This window comes from Neoarius graeffei, chromosome 22, assembly GCF_027579695.1.
Source record: "Neoarius graeffei isolate fNeoGra1 chromosome 22, fNeoGra1.pri, whole genome shotgun sequence".
Classification (NCBI taxonomy): domain Eukaryota; kingdom Metazoa; phylum Chordata; class Actinopteri; order Siluriformes; family Ariidae; genus Neoarius; species Neoarius graeffei.
In genome coordinates, this window is record NC_083590.1 from 28,191,553 (window position 1) to 28,212,451 (window position 20,899).

General features: G+C 41.7%; 1 protein-coding gene across 5 annotated transcripts in view; it reads right to left on the reverse strand.

Annotated features, from left to right (window-relative positions):
- Positions 1-20,899, reverse strand: part of khdrbs1b (KH domain containing, RNA binding, signal transduction associated 1b) — a 59,640-nt gene that overhangs the window by 19,773 nt on the left and 18,968 nt on the right. Inside the window, exon 9 of one of the 5 annotated variants that reach the window (XM_060904703.1) lies at positions 16,234-20,329. The exons of 3 other annotated variants lie outside the window; for them this stretch is intronic. In XM_060904703.1, coding sequence (XP_060760686.1) covers positions 20,296-20,329 — 34 coding nt within the window. In that variant the 3' untranslated portion in view covers positions 16,234-20,295. Of the gene's footprint in view, positions 1-16,233; positions 20,330-20,899 lie in introns of those variants that run through there. One more of the 5 variants, XR_009651202.1, reaches the window with a different exon arrangement.

Consider the following 20,899-nt stretch of genomic DNA (forward strand, 5'->3'; position numbering starts at 1 on the left):
ATATACTCACCAACTCTACTGATTCATGTGGTAGTCTACCGCTTTTGACAGGTGAATATGGCCAACTGTTTTTACTTCTAAAGACTACCGCATTACAAAATAATCAGCGAACAGTATTGGATTCACTCTTCTGAGCTCACTTCAGCTGTTTTTGGCACAGGAGATACAAGTACATAGCGTCAAATAGTCATATTAAGTGAAGCCAAGAAGCATTGGAAGGCGCAATAATGATGTTGGATCTAAATTGTATCGCTCTATCACACCATTCCATTGGTTCTCGTTATGGTTCTAGCCAATCGGCAATGAGCTCATATATTACAACAAATCGCACCAGTGTTTGTAAAAACCAAATATGCTCTAGTGATCCCAAATAATGGAAACTCCGAAGAAGAAAAAAGATTCGCCATGACAATAAGTTCAAGGTGATTTGGTCGTCAGATCATCCAGCATCAAAGCATCAAGGCAAGGTGAGAAGCATGCGTTTTGTGAAGTACGTCGTTCCCGATCAATTTTCTTCAACTATGGCAATAATAATAACAAGAAGATGAAGAAGAAGAAGAAGAAGAAGAAGAAGAAGAAGAAACTACATTTATCTAGCACTAAATATGTACACTCTATAGCGCTTTACAGTTCAAAAAATGCAAACAAACAATAATTATACTTCAATCTAAAATCACGATGGAATAAAAATAAATAAAACATCATTCAAATTCAATAAACAAATCAGAATCTGGCACTCAGAATGCAAGGAATGCACCATTTTACACCTTTTTTTTTCTCAAAAATTTTTTGAGCTCCCAGACCCCACCTAGAAAGACGCGACTGCATCATGCAATCTGATCTACTGCTTTTCATTCTCTGCGGGTTGACAAGTCTGCGTTGATCTCGGATATTCTGATTTTTTTTTCTCAGAATATTAACCCCCTTCCTTCAGCTCTGCATTTTGTTTATCTACAAATCACCCTAATACACTGTTGTAACATTGGGTTTTATTCCTTCTTTAATCTCATCTCATCTCATCTCATTATCTCTAGCCGCTTTATCCTGTTCTACAGGGTCACAGGTAAGCTGGAGCCTATCCCAGCTGACTACAGGTGAAAGGCGGGGTACACCCTGGACAAGTCACCAGGTCATCACAGGGCTGACACATAGACACAGACAACCATTCACACTCACATTCACACCTACGCTCAATTTAGAGTCACCAGTTAACCTAACCTGCATGTCTTTGGACTGTGGGGGAAACCGGAGCACCCGGAGGAAACCCACGTGGACACGAGGAGAACATGCAAACTCCGCACAGAAAGGCCCTCGCCGGCCCCGGGGCTCGAACCCAGACCTTCTTGCTGTGAGGCGACAGCGCTAACCACTGCACCACCGTGCCACCCAGTCAAATTCATATTATTATTATTATTATTATTCAGTTCCAGCTTTATTTATTCACTTCTTATATATTCCTGAATACTGTATCATAACCACCAGTATATTTCATTCTAAACCTAACCCTTATCTAATTGATCGAGCCTCTGAATTAGCAAGATATGTGCCAAGTTGCAGTGAGAATTTTACTCTAGTGAGGAGAAGGGTAATTAAAAATTGAATGAAAATAGCTAGCAGTGCCAAAGCTTTGCCCTTCCCTGGCCAGTACCCTAAAATTAGACTGTAGCTACAGGCAGCGCCAGAAAACATACAGGAAACCTCAAATCTCAACAGAGTGAGGGAGGGAGGGAGCGTGTGTATGAAAGTAAAAAAAGAAAGTGGGACTCTGGAGACATCCAAGTGCCTAAAGCTGAGTAACGTATAGCCGTGTCTCCTCCTGTCAGCCCTTTGCAGCTGTTTAACGTGAAAATTGATTTGAAGGCCGAGGTTGTTTTTGAGGGATTTGCTCATGTGGCCAAGAGACATCTAGAGTCAAGTGCTCCTGTTAACAAGACGCCAGCAGTTGCCATGCCAACAGTGAGAGGACGTGAGTAGTGTGTCTCTGTGAAGCACAGAGGACAGAACTGACCTCAAATGAATCTCAAGTTAAAATGTTTAATTTGTTTTAACTGTCATAGTGTCCACACTTATGAATTGTCAGTTTAAAGATGTTTTTAGGGAAAATATCATTTGCAAATCACGTCCAAAACACTTAAAACCATTATGGTAATATGATATTTAACAGTTATTCTACAAAATCAAATCGTACATGAGCTGATAGCCATGTACTACGAGATTGAATGGTATAACTGTTTTATTCTATCTACATGCACTGGATTTTGAAAAAAAAAAGAGCATTTTTATTTTTATTTTTAGCAAATTCGATAAATAAAATCTTTCTACAGCCCTGTGATGACCTGGTGACTTGTCCAGGGTGTACCCCGCCTTTCGCCCGTAGTCAGCTGGGATAGGCTCCAGCTTGCCTGCGACCCTGTAGAACAGGATAAAGCAGCTAGAGATCTCATCTCATCTCATTATCTCTAGCCGCTTTATCCTTCTACAGGGTCGCAGGCAAGCTGGAGCCTATCCCAGCTGACTACAGGCAAAAGGCGGGGTACACCCTGGACAAGTTGCCAGGTCATCACAGGGCTGACACATAGACACAGACAACCATTCACACCTACAGTCAATTTAGAGTCACCAGTTAACCTAACCTGCATGTCTTTGGACTGTGGGGGAAACCGGAGCACCCGGAGGAAACCCACACGGACAGAACATGCAAACTCTGCACAGAAAGGCCTTCGCCGGCCACGGGGCTCGAACCCGGACTTTCTTGCTGTGAGGCAGCAGCACTAACCACTACACCACCGTGCCGCCGCGCCTAGAGATAATGAGATGAAATGAAAATCTTTATACAAAATGCCTGACAAAATAATTTCTCCTTAGAATGTAAATAAACCAGCAAAAGACAGTAGCAATTTGTGAAAAATGCGATAATAATAATAATTCTTGAAAAATAAAAAAAGATATGTTCAAACCATCAAATACTTTTATTCCATATTTTATTGTTTTTTGTTTTCAGGTAGAGTTTTTGTTTCGTCTTCGGTTGGTTCAGCAACACGTGCCGCCATTTTGTTTTTCTCTACTAATGGTATATGAGCTGATAGCCTAGTAGTAGAGTAGCCAATCAGAGCATGTGTTTGCTCATATCCAGTGAATGTGGATAGAATAAAAACCATTATCCCAATTGCTGTTGCTCTCAATACTGTTTGCTAGGCTCAATCTCAGGTATATATTTAAAAATACAATATTTCAAATAAAATAAATATACCAGATATGTACAAGACTCTAATTAATGCCTTCGCTTTGTTTTAAGTAGTAGTACACTGCATATACCAATAATTTTGCAATACACTGACCATCCAGTGTATGAGAAAACACCTATACATTCAAAGAACTAATGCTTTACAACCATGGTGAACAGAAAAACATCTCTGAATGCACAAGACACTGAAATCTGAGTCTGATGTACTACGTTAGTAGACTTTGGTGAGCCTCCATCTGTATGATTTTATGTGTTGTGCTGCTGCGATATGATTGGCTGATTGGATGAGCAGGTGTATGGGTGTTCCTAACTTCCTAATAAAGTCACCAATTAGTTTTTTATTCAAAAATGACTACATTAAATGTCAGAACTTTAGACTTTAAAACCAGTGGATTTTGTTTTGTTTGAGTTATAATGTTCTGCTCTTGGTATTCATACACATAGGACTCTTGCTTTTGAATGTACAACCCCAGTTCCAAAAAAGTTGGGACACTGTGTAAAACATACATAAAAACAGAATGTGAAAATTTGAAAATCATGGAAACCCTATATTTCATTGAAAATAGTACAAAGACAACATATCAAATGTTGAAACTGAGAAATTTTATTGTTTTTTGAAAAATATATGCTCATTTTGAATTTGATGTCAGCAACATGTTTCAGAAAAGTTGGGACGGGGCAACAAAAGACTGAAAAAGTTGTGTAATGCTAAAAAAAAAACCTAATTTGGTTAATTGGCAACAGGTTAGTAAGATGATCGGGTATAAAAAGAGCATCCCAGAGAGGCGGAGTCTCTCAGAAGTAAAGATGGGGAGGGGTTCACTGCTCTGTGAAAGACTGTGTGGGCAAACAGTGCAACAATTTAAGAATAACGTTCCTCAATGTAAAACGGCAAAGAATTTGTGGATCACATCATCTATGGTACATAATATCATGAAAAGATTCAGAGAATCTGGAGAAATCTCTGTATGCAAGAGACAAGGCTGAAAACTGACATTGGATGCCTGTGATCTTCAGGAGATCTCAGGAGACACTGCATTAAAAGCAAACGTGTCTGTAGTGGAAATCACTGTATGGGCTCAGGAACACTTCAGAAAACTATCATGTGAAAACAGTTCATTACTGCATCCACAAATGCAAGTTAAAACCAGATATAAACAATATCCAGAAACACCGCCACCTTCTCTGGGCCTGAGCTCTTTTACAATGGACTGAGGCAAAGTGGAAAACTGTCCCAAGGTCTGATGAATCAAAAGTAGAAGTTATTTTCAGAAATCCTGGACACCACGTCCTCCAAGCTAAAGAGGAGAGGGAGCATCCGGCTTGTTATCAGTGCACAGTTCAAAAGCAGCATCTGTGATGGTATGAAGGTGCATTAGTGCACATGACATGGGTAGCTTGTACATCTGGGAAGGTATCATTAATGCTGAATGATATATACACGTTTCAGAGCAACATGCTGCCATCCAGACAAAATCTTTTTCAGTGAAGGCCTTCCTTCTTTCAGCAAGGCAATGCCAAACTGCTTTCTGCACATATTAAAACTGCATGGCTCCATAGTAAAAGAGTCTGGGTGCTAAACTGGCCTGCCTGCAGTCCAGACCTGTCTCCTATTTAAAACATTTGCCGCATTATGAAGAGCAAAATATAACAAAGGAGACCCCGAACTATTGAGCAACTAAAATTGTAGATCAGGCAAGAATGGGACAACATTTCTCTTTCAAAACTACAGCAATTAGTCTCCTCAGTTCCCAAACGTTTACAGTGTTGTTAAAAGTAGAGGTGATGCAACACAGTGGTAAACATGCCCCTGTCTCAATGTTTTTTGAAACATGTTGCTGACATCAAATTCAAAATGAGCATATATTTTTCAAAAAACAATAAAAATTTCTGGGCGGCACGGTGGTGTAGTGGTTAGCGCTGTCGCCTCACAGCAAGAAGGTCCGGGTTCGAGCCCCATGGCCGGCGAGGGCCTTTCTGTGTGGAGTTTGCATGTTCTCCCCATGTCCGCGTGGGTTTCCTCCGGGTGCTCCGGTTTCCCCCACAGTCCAAAGACGTGCAGGTTAGGTTAACTGGTGACTCTAAATTGACCGTAGGTGTGAATGTGAGTATGAATGGTTGTCTGTGTCTATGTGTCAGCCCTGTGATGACCTGGCGACTTGTCCAGGGTGTACCCCGCCTTTCGCCCGTAGTCAGCTGGGATAGGCTCCAGCTTGCCTGCGACCCTGTAGAAGGATAAAGCGGCTAGAGATAATGAGATGAGATGTTGTCTTTGTACTCTTTTCAATGAAATATAGGGTTTCCATGATTTGCAAATTATCACATTCTGTTTTTATTCACAGTTTACACAGCGTCCCAACTTTTTTGGAATTAGGGTTGTAAGTGAGATGTAAGCTTCACTCACCTGTGACTATAATCGGAACATCTGCCCATTCATGCAATTATCCAATCAGGCAGATGGTGAGTGTGTCCTCAGTGTAGCCTCGGATTCCTGTTCTTGGTTGACAGGAGTGGAACCTAATGTGGTTTTAAGCCGTTGTAGCTCAATATCCTCAAGGTTCAGTGTGTTTTGCATTCTGAGATACTGTTCCCGCTCACTCTAGCCTTCCTGTCAGCTCAACCAGTCTGGCCGTTCTCCTCTGAATTCTCAACAACGACGACTTTCTGCCTGCAAAACTATCCCACGTTGGATTTTTTTAAGCATCATTCTGTTGTAATCTTTAGAGACTGCTGTGTGAGAAAATCCCAGCAGAGATGTACAGGTGTTCCTAATAAAGTGGCTGCTGAGGGTATATCATGTTCATATAGCTGAATGTGAATATTTGCTGCTGGTACAAATCCAGTCATGTGTTTCAGGTTTTAGTGAAAGGGGTTTAAATGAAGTAAACATTGTGCAATGCCCAATGTGGTCGGGCTCATAACGATTGGCATTCAAGTGTTGTTCATTGCAAAACATGTTGAACATTTCCCTTCCGTATCTATTAGGTAGTGTTTTGTGTGAGGAGAGAGAGAGAGTCATGGCGCCTGATTGCCCTCGGAGTTGAGAGGCTGAGATGAAGAGGCGCTCGGAGTATCTTATTGATCTCCTTCTACCACAGTGTAGGAAACCTGAGTGTGCACTCCAACCTGGAATACACATTCCATTAAAATGTCTAGACTTTAAGCATGGACATGCGAGAGAGAGAGAGAGAGAGAGAGAGAGAGAGAGAGAGAGATTGGTCATTCAATAGGTCCAACATAACTTTCTAATTCGGTTTAAATCCAGAAATTTGATTTGTATACTTTTTTTCTGATTCACATCACACAGCACAGCATCTAATTTTTTTTTTCTTTTTGGAGAAGTATCCATCAGCCTTTTATAGCTGCCCTACTTTCAGTAGATTGGGTAGCAGAGAGCGTATCAAGGCCTTCAACTGAATCCTTTGCTTCCCTGCAGCAAGCTGGCTGTAACTTGATGAACAAACACTGACAGGTTTAAAGAATGACAGCAGAATATACTTTATTTTTCGAGATTCGTTTACAGCAAGGTAGTATTACAAAAAAAAAACAACAACAATAATAATCAATACAGTGACACCGTAAAGCCATTCGCTCATTTCTTTGTGACAGCAGTTATTCATTTAACCGCAACAAAGTCGCCTCGTTCTATCAACATCTTACCCTGTTGACATTTACGCAGCCATGGATTAAAGACGAATGAGATTGAACAGATGATATTTTGTCTCCGACGCAGTTTTGCATTTCGCCGTCCCCAAAGCCAGAAGAATGATGACAAACAAACAGAGCGTCTCATTAACGCTTAACGGATTTGATCACATTGCAATATCCACCTTCTAAAAACAGCATGCGTTAGCCATCAGCTTTCTCAGGCTTTTAAAAAAAAAAAAAAAAAGAAAGCCTGACTTTCTTCGAAACGTGTCATTTGCACGAAATCCAATTTTTTAATAGAGCCAGAACATTTTTTCCTGTACTTATCAGGATGTGGGAGAGGAGTGCAGTAAAAGGTTAAGAGACTAAAGTAGAATAAAAGCTTGTGCGAGCCAAATTCCACATACAAAGACTCAGTTCAATTCATCTTGTGCTGAGCAAACTAAAGACCTTCACAAGGCTTAGGCTTTTGTTTCAAAATGTGGAAAGAACAGCTGGTCATAGAGAGCTATAAATTATGATGGAACAAAAAAATATAGGATGTCATATTTTTGATACATAAAGGGTCAAATTTTGACATTTTATACTATTATTATTTTTAGTTCTACACTGTGTTTCTTGTTTGCATGTAAGTTTTAGCATTTTAAAATCCCCCACATGTGAAAACACAGGAAATCAGATTTAAAGATTTCATTGTCATTTCAGGAAAATCCTAATCTACATACGGAAAAACATCTCATCTCATCTCATTATCTCTAGCCGCTTTATCCTGTTCTACAGGGTCGCAGGCAAGCTGGAGCCTATCCCAGCTGACTACGGGCGAAAGGCGGGGTACACCCTGGACAAGTCGCCAGGTCATCACAGGGCTGACACATAGACACAGACAACCATTCACACTCACATTCACACCTACGGTCAATTTAGAGTCACCAGTTAACCTAACCTGCATGTCTTTGGACTGTGGGGGAAACCGGAGCACCTGGAGGAAACCCACGCGGACACAGGGAGAACATGCAAACTCCACACAGAAAGGCCCTCGCCGGCCCCAGGGCTTGAACCCAGGACCTTCTTGCCGTGAGGCGACAGCACTAACCACTACACCACCGTGCCGCCACGGAAAAACATGTCTGACAAATTTGAAAGAATTCTAAGTTTAAGGCCCGGTCCCACAATAACTATAAATAAATCGGTCCCCTGCAGTTTATGTGGTTGGTGCTCACACTAGATCGATATCGATCCCAATAGCCCAGGCCTGGGTTTATCCGTATCAGTGAGATTGCTTCTGGAGCCATTTTTCCAGACCTGAACCTGATCCAATAAAACATCTGCTGACCAATCAGGTCATTCTTTACATGTGACGTTGTCTGAGCACATCCTGTTTTTCCCAGGGCGTCTTTGTACATCCTTGTTGCATCACGGAATACGGATTCACAGAAAATAAAAAATACAATACAAAGCACAGATCTTTTACTCATAGCTACGTGATTTTCCATGAAATATCAATCGTAACTTCTCATCTCATCTCATTATCTCTAGCCGCTTTATCCTGTTCTTCAGGGTCGCAGGCAAGCTGGAGCCTATCCCAGCTGACTACGGGCGAAAGGCGGGGTACACCCTGGACAAGTCGCCAGGTCATCACAGGGCTGACACATAGACACAGACAACCATTCACACTCACATTCACACCTACGGTCAATTTAGAGTCACCAGTTAACCTAACCTGCATGTCTTTGGACTGTGGGGGAAACCGGAGCACCCGGAGGAAACCCACGCGGACACGGGGAGAACATGCAAACTCCGCACAGAAAGGCCCTCGCCGGCCGCGGGGCTCGAACCCGGACCTTCTTGCTGTGAGGCGACAGCGCTAACCACTACACCACCGTGCCGCCCCAATCGTAACTTAATAAAGTAAACATATAAATGCAGGTAAGATATTTTAATTATGAACTTCAGCAGTCCAAACATTTAATTGTTTTAGATGTCTTCATTTTTTATCCGTGATGCATCATCTCATTCTCTAGCCGCTTTATCCTTCTACAGGGTCGCAGGCAAGCTGGAGCCTATCCCAGCTGACTACGGGCGAAAGGCGGGGTACACCCTGGACAAGTCGCCAGGTCATCACAGGGCTGACACATAGACACAGACAACCATTCACACTCACATTCACACCTACGCTCAATTTAGAGTCACCAGTTAACCTAACCTGCATGTCTTTGGACTGTGGGGGAAACCGGAGCACCCGGAGGAAACCCACGCGGACATGGGGAGAACATGCAAACTCCACACAGAAAGGCCCTCGCCGGCCCCAGGGCTCGAACCCGGACCTTCTTGCTGTGAGGCGACAGCGCTAACCACTACACCACCGTGCCGCCGTGATGCATCATCCGTATGAAATCGGTAACCAATCTGTAATATACTGAAACATCCGTGACCAATCTGTAAATTATTAGCGTCCATATTAAAATCCATAACCACTCATTTTTTTTGCGGTCCGGTTTCTATCAAATCGTGCGCTCTGATTGGCTCGCAAGAGGTCCGGAATCCTACAATCCGGACCCCAGTTACGGACCTTTGGCGACTCGCTCATTCACAACAACAAACATACAGTAGTAGCAATTTTGCATCAACATTTATTTTCGCATTTCTCAGTATAATAGCATTAATTTTACATCATGGATAGCGATAACGACAGTGTTCACAGCGAAAGCGAATTTTACTACCCTGAGGAAGACAAAATAAAAAAGGACATTTCAGGAGAAAGCCAAGTAGCAGGTTTGTTCTAAATATGGTTTCCCTTTCGGGCGCTTTCATTTTCTGTTAGAATTTGGTAAAGAAAAAAATTAATATATTATTTACCAGCTTAAGGTCAGTCTGTATCGTAAAATACCGTGACCTCGGCCTTGAATACTGACTTCGGTCCAGAGGCCTCGGTCAGTATTTTCAAGACCTCGGTCATGGTATTTCACGATACGGACCTCCCAGCCAGTAAATAACGCATATGTATTTTTTTCGCAGTCCGGTTTCCGTCAAATCGTGTGCTAAGATTGGCTCGCGAGAGGTTCAGAATCCTACAATCCGGACCCCGGTTACGGACCTTTGGCGACTCGCTCGTTCACAGCAACAACAAACACAGTAGCAATTTTTTGTCAACATTTATTTTTGCATTTCTCAGTATAATAGCATTAATTTTACAGCATGGATAGCGATAACGACAGTGTTCACAGCGAAAGCGAGTTTTACTACCCTGAGGAAGAAGAAATAAAAGAAAACATTTCAGGAGAAAGCCGAAAACGAGTTTGTAGCAGATTTGTTCTAAATATGGTTTCCCTTTCGGGCGCTCTCATTTTCTGTTAGAATTTGGTAAAGAAAAATATATTGATATTATTTACCAGCTTAAAGTCGGTCCGTATTGTGAAATACCGTGACCTCGGCCCAGAGGCCTCAGTCAGTATTTTCAAGCCCGAGGTCACGGTATTTCACGATAGGGACCTCCCAGCTGGTAAATAATATATATTTAATTTTTCGCGGTGCGATTTCCACCAAATCCTGCACTCTGGCGAGCGGGTCCGTATCCTACAGTACGGACCCCAGTTATGGACCTCTGGTGACTTGCTCGTTCACAACAACAACAACAACAAACATAGTAGAATTTTTTGTCAACATTTATCTTTTTTTTTTTTATAAGATTTATTTACAAGATTATCAAAAATCTTATACATTTTTGCCAGCATTTCTCAGGAGAATAGCATTCATTTTACAGCATGGATAGCGATAATGACAGTGTTCACAGCGAAAGCGAGTTTTACTACCCTGAGGAAGAAGAAATAAAAGAAAACATTTCAGGAGAAAGCTAAAAACCTCTAACTGTTGCGAACGCCAAGAAAAAACATGGCTGAATCCTGAATGACTCAATTTTGTATAAATAGGGCACTACATAGGCGGCAAAATGTAGTTTTTTTTCTGCCATGGAAGTGCACTTGTATACCGAGGAGGAAGCCATTTGCATTACAGCCGTGAATGAGGATTCAAAATGGCGGCTCAGCTCGGTTTTCCCTTTCGGGCGCTCTCGTTTTCTGTTAGAATTTGGTAAAGAAAAAAATAAATATATTATTTACCAGCTTAAGGTCGGTCCGTATGGTGAAATACCGTGACCTCGGCCTTGAATACTGACCTCGGCCCAGAGGTCCTCGCTCAGTACTTTCAAGACCTCGGTCACGGTATTTCACCATACGGACCCCCCAGCTGGTAAATAATATATATGTATTTTGTATTCTTTTTTATTACATTTCCATAATCCGTGACCTATCTGTATTATATCAACCACCGGAGTGTGTACATGGGTTGTTTGAGTCCAAGCTGTACAGTATGACCTAGAATAATGTGCTCCTACTAGTTGTGGTGTTTTTGCTCCGGCGTGGAACTAAATTCAGGCAGAGGAACAGTCAGAGTTGGAGTTATAGTTACGGATGGTGTGGGACCGGGCCCTTACAATGAAAAATCAGTCAGTCATCGCTGATTGTCAGCGTCATCCATATTTAGTCTTTTAGCTCAGATGATCAGAGTCAGTTGTAGCATTTAAACCCAAGCCTCATCATCAGGGCTGAAATTAACCACTCAATTAATTCACTCAGTTCTGGTGGCAAAATTTATTTTAATTGCACCATTTAAAACATCATCAAACTCTGTTCACTGCAGTCTGTACACATACTTTAAGCGCTCCTCTTTGTTTTGATGATGACATGACTGTGCAGTAGAATTGCAGGGATCACAAACTGAACTGATCAGGATTTTTCAACTTCACAAGCATCAGAGAGGTGTCAATACCCCCCCCCCCCCACACACACACACACACACACACACACACCCACACCAAGATAAGCTGGATGACATTCATGCCATCACATTTCTCACCCTTAACATGTTAAGGGAAGAAATGCAGAAACACTCAAAATGGTCATGCATGCAATTCACAGGTCTAATAAGCACACTCCTGCTGCCGTAGGCCAAAAAGGTCATGTTGTCCTGCACATACACACACACGTCACTCAAGGCTTGTATATCATCATCATTAACTGCAGAAAGATGGACTGAATGGCTCCCCCAATAGTGCCATTCTGTTTATCTGCTTTCACCGTATCTCATACTGTTTACAGATTGGGCCACCTCCTACTCACACACAAACAAGCTTCCTCAATTGTTGGATGGAGCCTGAGCGCTCGGTGCTGCTCATTAAAATCTGCACTGAGGACTTGTGTCTAATATAATACCATAGAAGCCTGTTAGGCAGTCAGCAATCAGTACTAGCTCTAGGGCAATGACACAGACATCAGCATTAATTGGCAGGATTGACAGAAATGTCAACCTTTTAAAATGGCAACTGATGGCCAACCCACCAACATAGTCGCAGCTTTAGCCAAGCATTATTCTGTGGATTACAGCACAAAGCCACCATGCCAGTCAGTCATTAATATAACATTTATTTTCCACTTTATTAGGAACACCAGTACGCCTACCTGCTCAATCAGCCAATCATGTGATAGGAGCGTAATGCATAGCCTCACGCAGATACAGATCGAGACGTTCAGTTAATATTCACCTCAACCATCAAAACAGGGGAAAAAATGTCAGCGACTAGCTGCATGGTGCTGAATGGGCTTGTTTGAGTGTTGCGGAAACTGCTGATCATGTGGAATTTTCATTCACACAGAACAGTCTGAAGAGTTTAGACACAAACATCCAGTGTGCAGTAGCTACGTGGGCAGAAACACCTTGTTGCTGAGATGTCAGAAGAATGGGCAAACTAATGAGGTGACAGGAAGGCTATGATAAATCAAATAACCACCCGGTACAACCGTGGTGAGCAGAAAAGCACCAACAAACCTAGACGTTTATGGACTACAACAGATAAGCGACAGCCTCAACCTCAGAGAAAGACCAAGTCATGGTCAAAGTTACATTCTTCCCAATTCTAAACACTAACAAACTGCATGATGGTGATTTTTTTTTTTGTACTGTGCTGCCATCACGATTGGCTAATTGCGTACACGTGCTCCTATTAAAGCAGCCATGAGCGTATAAATGCTGCAACCTATACAGAAGTGACATACTTTAGTATATTATATGGACATGAGTGTGTTTTATTGGGAAATACGCCACTTGTATTTTTCATACGAGCTCCATCCGGGACATGGAGAACCAAAACCGTGACATAAATCTCGATATGTCACGCATGAGGAAATCGATGAGTTGTTTTGATAAATTTGGGTCCCTTTTTTTGTGAATGTGTCTATATTAGTGCTGTCAAGCGATTAAAATATTTAATCGCGATTAATGTCGCGACAGTCATAGTTAACTCGCGATTAATTGCAATTTAATCGCACATTTTTGTCACATAAAAAAAACATTGTAATTCTCTTATCAGCATAAAAAAGTGCATGGGCTTGCTTTGTACCAATGTTTTTTTTTTTTTTATTGCAAAGCATAACACGTCTTGACACAGCCACTGCAAAGTGAAACCTAAGCTGAGCACCGGCGCGGGGCTAGCAAGAGAACCATGAGTGAAATGATCTACTGTTGAATTATCCATCTTTTTTTAATCTCCGTTGTTCGTTGATAAATATTGCATTGAATCTGATCTTTACTGTTTCAGCTCACTTAACACATTTTGTACTTTTACACTTTCTGCCTGTTGATGCGTCGCGCTGTCCAATCAGAGGCGGCCAAATTTGCATATTACAGGAAGGATTTCTGGGATAGCATTGAGTTTACAGTTCAGAGGGATCTGGCTTCTTTAGACGCTGTCTTCTTAAAACTGAATAAATATTTAAAAAGAGCCAAATGAGCCAGTCTTTTGAACGGCTCTTTTCAAAGAACGGATCACAAAGATGCGGATCCCATCAAAGAGCCATAAATCCCATCTCTACTAGCGCGCCCTGCCCGCGCTGGTTCTTTGGCAGGGGGGTAGAGGACTCTGGCTGTGCGGGGCGTGGCATTACAGTCTAGCTGCTATCGGTTTTCTAAGCAAAGTCGCTGTTCCAAGTTCCTGGCAGTTTCAAAAGCTTATGAAAAACCTACATCATGTCACAGAGCGTTAATCTTGCGATAAAAAAATTATCGCCGTTAAAATTGAGTCAAGTTAACGCGTTAATAACGCGACATTTTTGACAGCACTAGTCTATATAATTAAAAAGAAAATCACAGATTAGCTTGAAGATATGAAGTTCATTTTCTCATGTTTAAAAATTTGTACTTTTCATATGAAATACTACATCATGGATCTGAGTGACGCATTTCCTGATATTTCACTCCAATGACATCATTCCTAGGGGGAATGTGTTGTCAAAATGGCGAACCAGTTCAAAGTTAAAATTTTGATTAACTTGCGTATTTTTCATGGATGTGTTCATATAATATAAAGAACATTACACAGTGATGCGAAGATATGAAGTTTATCTTAGGTGTTGAAAAATATTTTCACTTGTTCACCACTTGGAGATAAACTTCATATCATCACGCAACCATGTAATATCCTCGATATCCCCTTTGTACACAAGGAAAAATGCTATAGAACTTCGTGTGTACAATTGTACACATTATGTCCGAAGGGGAGAAGTTTGCATTAACCTAAATGCAATATGCCCCGTTAAGTGTTTTTCAGTAGGCACAGTTGTGGGAAGATTTTTCAAACTTGCTTTTTTTTTTTGACCCCCCAAACTGTTTGAGACTAATCTTACAGAGCCATACATGATCCCTAATGAAAAGTACACCGAAGGTAGTCTTTTAAATTGTCTCATCTCATTATCTCTAGCCGCTTTATCCTGTTCTACAGGGTCGCAGGCAAGCTGGAGCCTATCCCAGCTGACTACGGGCGAAAGGCGGGGTACACCCTGGACAAGTCGCCAGGTCATCACAGGGCTGACACAGACAACCATTCACACTCACATTCACACCTACGGTCAATTTAGAGTCACCAGTTAACCTAACCTGCATGTCTTTGGACTGTGGGGGAAACCGGAGCACCCGGAGGAAACCCACGCGGACACGGGGAGAACATGCAAACTCCGCACAGAAAGGCCCTCGCCGGCCACGGGGCTCGAACCCGGACCTTCTTGCTGTGAGGCGACAGCGCTAACCACTACACCACCATGCCACCCTCTTTTAAATTATAAAAGAAGAAAACAAATTGATTGTAATAATGAGCAAACAATACTTGGGCTGGAGGCTTTCCCACCAAAAAGTACCCCATGGAACAGTACACTTACGGCACTCTTCCCCCCCCCCCCGTCACTGTCAGTATTCTGAACATTGTCCGCCTGAAGTACAGGTAGTCGTCGACTTACGACCTATGCGACTTACGACCAATCGACTTTACAACCATCTGGTTATGACTGGCAAGTGTTTCCCAGCTGAACATACGACAGTTTCCGCCCCAGCTCCCAGCAGCGATTCTCGCCGCATACAACAGTTTCCACCCCAGCTCCGGGTTTATGAAACGAGCAAATGCTCCCGCCAGCCCGAGCGCTGCAACAGCTGATGATGACGTAGACAACCCACAGCCAAGCGCCAGTGATGCCAGCGGTAACTAAATTTTGTATTTTGCTATGTTTTACATTTGTATTTTGGTATGTTTCAAACTAAAATGTTTTCTATTTTCACACCTGTATTTCGTATTTTTTGTTTTGCACATATTAAACGAATTGTACTGTACGCAGTGTAGTATGCAGTGTTTGACTTAAACCAAATAATGAGCCAAGGTAATGAAATAAAATGTTGATAAAATAAGACTTTAAGATGATTACAATATACTTACGTTCATTTAACATAAACCGATCTGGTCATTAGTCGGCCTACGACCGGTCAGTCGTAACCAAACGCAGTCGTAAGTCGACGACTACCTGTACTGGACTCTGGAAGCCACTGGTCAACACTGGTGTCAAAAACTCCTTAAAAATTCAAATATATTACTTTATATCATTACATATATAGGGGGCTGCAAAAGTAGGTATACAGTTGAAAACCAAAAAAACATTTCACGCAAAATGTTAGTATTAAATGAAACCAAGCACCACTATTATAATACTGGAATAATCCTTACTGGATACCTATTTTTGCAGCCCCCTGTACATGTAGTTTTACAAGGACGTACAAGTTTTGAGGGATTAAGACTAAGAAACACCATAACATTCAGGGGTGGGGGAGATCCCACACCATACTACACCAAAGAATCGAGTCGGATCTCCAAAGGACCGTTTTTTTGGGGTTTTTTTAAAGCAACAGCTTAATATTTTTATAACATTGACTCTCCAAATATCAAATTATGGCATTTAAAAAAAAAAAAAGTACACTCTTTGGCCACTTTAATAGGAACAATTATTCAAATCACAACACAATGCATAAAATCATGCACGTACAGTCCCAGAGCTTTAGCTTTTTATTTATTGGTGCCAGACAGACTGGTTTCAGTATTCCAGAAACTACTGATCTCCTGGGATTATCTCACACAATCCCAGAATAATGATGAAGGGGGGAAAAAAAAAAATTTCTGTGATGAGGTCAGAAGAATGACTAGGCTAGTTTGAGCTGATGGGAAGGCTAGAGTAACTCAAATAACCACTTTTTACAACAGTGGTGAACAGAAAAGCATTTCAACACATCAAAACCTGGAGGTGGATAAACAAGATCAGAAGAAAGCCACATGAACGTGAGGCTACAGTGAATACAGACTCTGAAACTGGGCAGCTCAAGGTTAGGAAGACCTCCCACAGTCTATTCTAATCTTTAACTGTCCAGTTTTGGTGAGCTTTTAATGCATATTTCTATTCAAGCAGCTGGGGAGTGTTAACAGATCTGCTCTAATGCACAAACACACTGGTTTTAGCCATCTCTTATTAACTGGGACTGAACAGAGGTCTTACTGTACTTCGAAAAACCTCAGGTTAGTCATCATGCAAACGAACATGTTTTTCCATCTGGTTCAAATACGGGCTCAAAAATTTAGTGCTGAGAATCCGCTTGAACGTTCTCTCACACACTACGCCAAGGGTAAGGCGTTTAAACTCCAAAGCCCAGTTCTCGGCTCGTCGTGCCGAGAACACAGTCCTTTCTTCAAAAGGTGAAGGGCTCATTCTGGCTCGGTGCAGTAATGCCGCTTTTCCACCAAAGCAGTTCCAGGGCTGGTTCGGGGCCAGTGCTTAGTTTGGAACCGGGTTTTCTGTTTCCACTGACAAAGAACTGGCTCTGGGGCCAGAAAAAACGGTTCCAGGCTAGCACCAACTCTCTGCTGGGCCAGAGGAAAGAACCGCTTACGTCAGTGGGGCGGAGTTGTTAAGACCAACAACAATAACAAGACCGCGAAAGATCACCATTTTTAAGCGACGAGAAGCAGCAGCTGTACAAACACGAAGTCATCCATTATTATTATTGTTGCTGCTGCTTCTTCCGCGTTGTTTTTGCTTCGATATTCGCGCCAAGGTTTAAGCAAACGTAGCAACGTAACTGACGTATACAGCAACGTAATGACGTGGCTTCTCTTAGCACCGCGAGCTATGGAAAAGCAAACTGGTTCTCAGCTGGCTTGCAAGTTGAACGAGTTGTGAACCAGCCCTGGAACTGATTTGGTGGAAAAGGGGTATATGAGGACCTGCTGGCACTGCAGCGTGGAAATTAAGACCTACTGAAGTAGCCATGTATGACAGAATAGACCCCTTTCACTGACGTCACCCGAAACCGGAAGTAAACAGACCCTGCGCCATTTTGGAAGACCAACAAACTCGTGATAACGGCAGCGGTATGTGAACCCACGAGAATAAAGTGGAGTGGCAAACGACTTAAACAAATAAATCTGAGCTGTTTTATTTATGATTTATTGGCCCAACAGTAGACTTGAAAGAAACCTGTGTGAGACTTGGCAAAAAACTGTGGATATAATGGATAAGTCTGTGCATGATCTGCAGACACTTTGAGGTAAGCAAACGCAAGAAATTCAGATTTAAAACATGCTAAATTGGCCTCAAGTTGGTAACTGTATGAGGAGCAAGCCTCCCAGACTTCTACAATTTAATAATAATAATAATAATAATAATAATAATAATGTGTAGGTTAGTCTTAATAACAGCTGTAATATCACGAACCAAGCCACTAACAACATAATTGTAAGCCTGTAGCCCTTTGTAGGCTTTCAAGTCATCAGCAGTGTAGGCACTGGGTGTAAACAACAAATAGTTTACAATGTCTGGGTAGCAAACAGATGGCAGAATTGGTGTCCGGTCCTCCTTATGCATCTGACACGGAGAAATAATGTAAATCGTGCTGCCTACCAGATTACAGTCGTCTGTTTTATTGTATCAGTACTAGTATCACTTACTATACTCATCAGTCATAGATTAGTCCAGTACAACATGACCAGCTTGCTTTTTTCCCCCATTTGACTGTCGCAAGTTTTTTCAGGCTGGCACTGTCAAATTTTTAAAAAAAGTGTTGGCCTACTAAACTAGTCATCGATTCTACTAGTGTATTAATTGGAGTCGACATGAAAACATTCGGTAAAAACTTTAAACCAGTACAATCTCTTCTTCAAAGTTTCACCAAATGGTTTTATTTATGCAATTTAAAGCTCATAATACTGTATAACTTTGGTCGAGTAAAAGCACGGAGCAAAAACATGGCTGAATCCTGAATGACTCCTATTTGTTTAAATAGGGAACTACATAGGCGGCAAAATGTAGTTTCTTTTTCCCTGCCATGGAAGCGCACTTGTATACCGAGGAGGAAAGCAATTTGCATTACAGCCGTGAGGCGGCTCGGCTCGGTTTTCCCTTTCGGGCGCTCTCGTTTTCTGTTAGAATTTGGTAAAGAAAAAAATAAATAAATATTATTTACCAGCTTACCGGGTCCATTAACATAAATCTGACAGCTGACAAGGTCGGGATATAAACGAACTTTTGCGTTAAACTGTGTGCTTGGATTCACATAATTTTTTCTGAGTCTTATCATATGGGTCAAACCCATCAATCACAGCCAGTTTCTCCACATACCGTGCCCTTTCTGCAACTGGTAATGTACTCACATAACCCGAATTATCATCCATCGTGTCACTTTACTCTTGCTCGTACTTTGTTTTATATTGTGAGTGCATGTACTTGGTCTTCCAATATGGCGCCTAACAAAATCTTGCGGCGCGGTGACGTCATGTGAAAGGGGTCTATATTCAAGACCGTAACAATACTTAAGAACATTTTTAAAAACACAATCTGCAGTGAACTCATCACAAAATCCTAGCTGTATTTCTAACGGAGCCAAGAACCCAGCGAGAGACTGAAAAAGGTGTCTGATAGGGAACGGAGTCCCACCTGTGCTGTGCACCGAGGCTGAGGGTCTATTTTAGTTCAAATGCAACTCACCACAAACACATCCAAACACTACACAAATACGAATGTGGCTTTTTTTTTTTTTCCACTATATTTTCCTAGGACAATACCATAAACGTAAAACAAACCCTCAGGCAGAGAAACATTAACGTCACACGCACACACCTTAAACAAGTGTGCATCTTTGGCCTAGAACAATACAAAACCTTAAAATAATAGTTTTTTTTAAATAATTTATTTTCCAAATAAGCAGCACTGGAACATATTGCACACTACCTTTAAACAGTTTCAGTGTAGCATCACAAATGAGTCTTCTATTTCAAAAATACAGATAGACTCCAATTTTTCTGCAGTTTGGTTATTGCCATGACAACTGCATTCATTTTCATACAAGCATTACAGCTGCTGACGCTGATTCAATTTCATGTCTGTATTTACGCGTTACGATAAAAAAAAAATTTTAACATACAGCAATGTGCAAATTGCAGGAGAGTCCAGTAAATATCGCAAACGTAAAGATGGAGCACGCACGCGCGCGCACAATTACTTGCTTGGACTGGGTGGCTGTCCAGGTGCAAGGGGGCAGGGTTTAAACTGTGCAATTAAATTCTGTAGACAAGGAGTGTGAAGAAAACATGACAAAAATAACATTGGTCATTTTCAGGACAGCATGAAGTGTGCTTTAGGGAGACCTTAATAAAGCAAACCATAAAATAAAGATAAAAATAAGGCTGGAAGCTTCATGAAAATGAGCCAGACACATTTCCAGTATGTGACCACATACACGCACACAAACACGACCACTCGACGCTGTAGGACACGCAAGCCGCTTTCCGCTCCAGCTCAATAAGCGCCCGCATGCTTTGGCAGCAGCGCCATGGAGAGCATCGATTTCCTTTTTCTTTCCTTTTTCAAACGCAGAGGTACTTTCCTAGCACTCCAGCTTCTGCCGTTCTTGAAAGGTGTCTGGCGGAACTTCAGTTCGACTCCATCTCTGCAGATTTCAGAGTTTTCCCCAAAAAGCCCGTCTGTTGAAATTTAAGACCGCCTCTTTACGGCAAATCGGTCTTCCCTGCAGGAAATCACATCAAATTGGTAACATTGACCAGGACATGCAGCAATATGAAACAATCAAATATGAGACCATGCTCAGACATTTGAGTCCAGACTCACCAGAATGAACAGAAAAGGTGTTTAATACCCTTTTCCACAGACACTGCACCTGTGCTGGTTCCCATTCTCTCTCTCTCTCTCTCTCTCTCTCTCTCTCTCTCTCTCTCTCTCTCTCTGTGTGCGCGTTATACACATTATCCAGTTATGTGGATTAGATTTGACATGGTCCTGGATTTTTTTTTCTTTCCCAATTCTTCAAAGCCATCAGGTCTTATTACCAAGAGAAAAATAAGCTCAAATCTGCTCAGGAGCAGGCTTATTCAATGAAAACAAGATTAGATTGCTTATTTTGTAGCATTAGATTTTACAGCTAAAATTTATACCCTAGAACATCTGGATTCTCAAAAATGATTGGTTAGAAAGTGTCAATTCATTTTCTACAACAGTGATGCTATTAGACAAGACAAATCGCAGGTTTATATTCATCTTAAATGCGCTATTGTTTCTGTAGTAACAACTCATTCATACA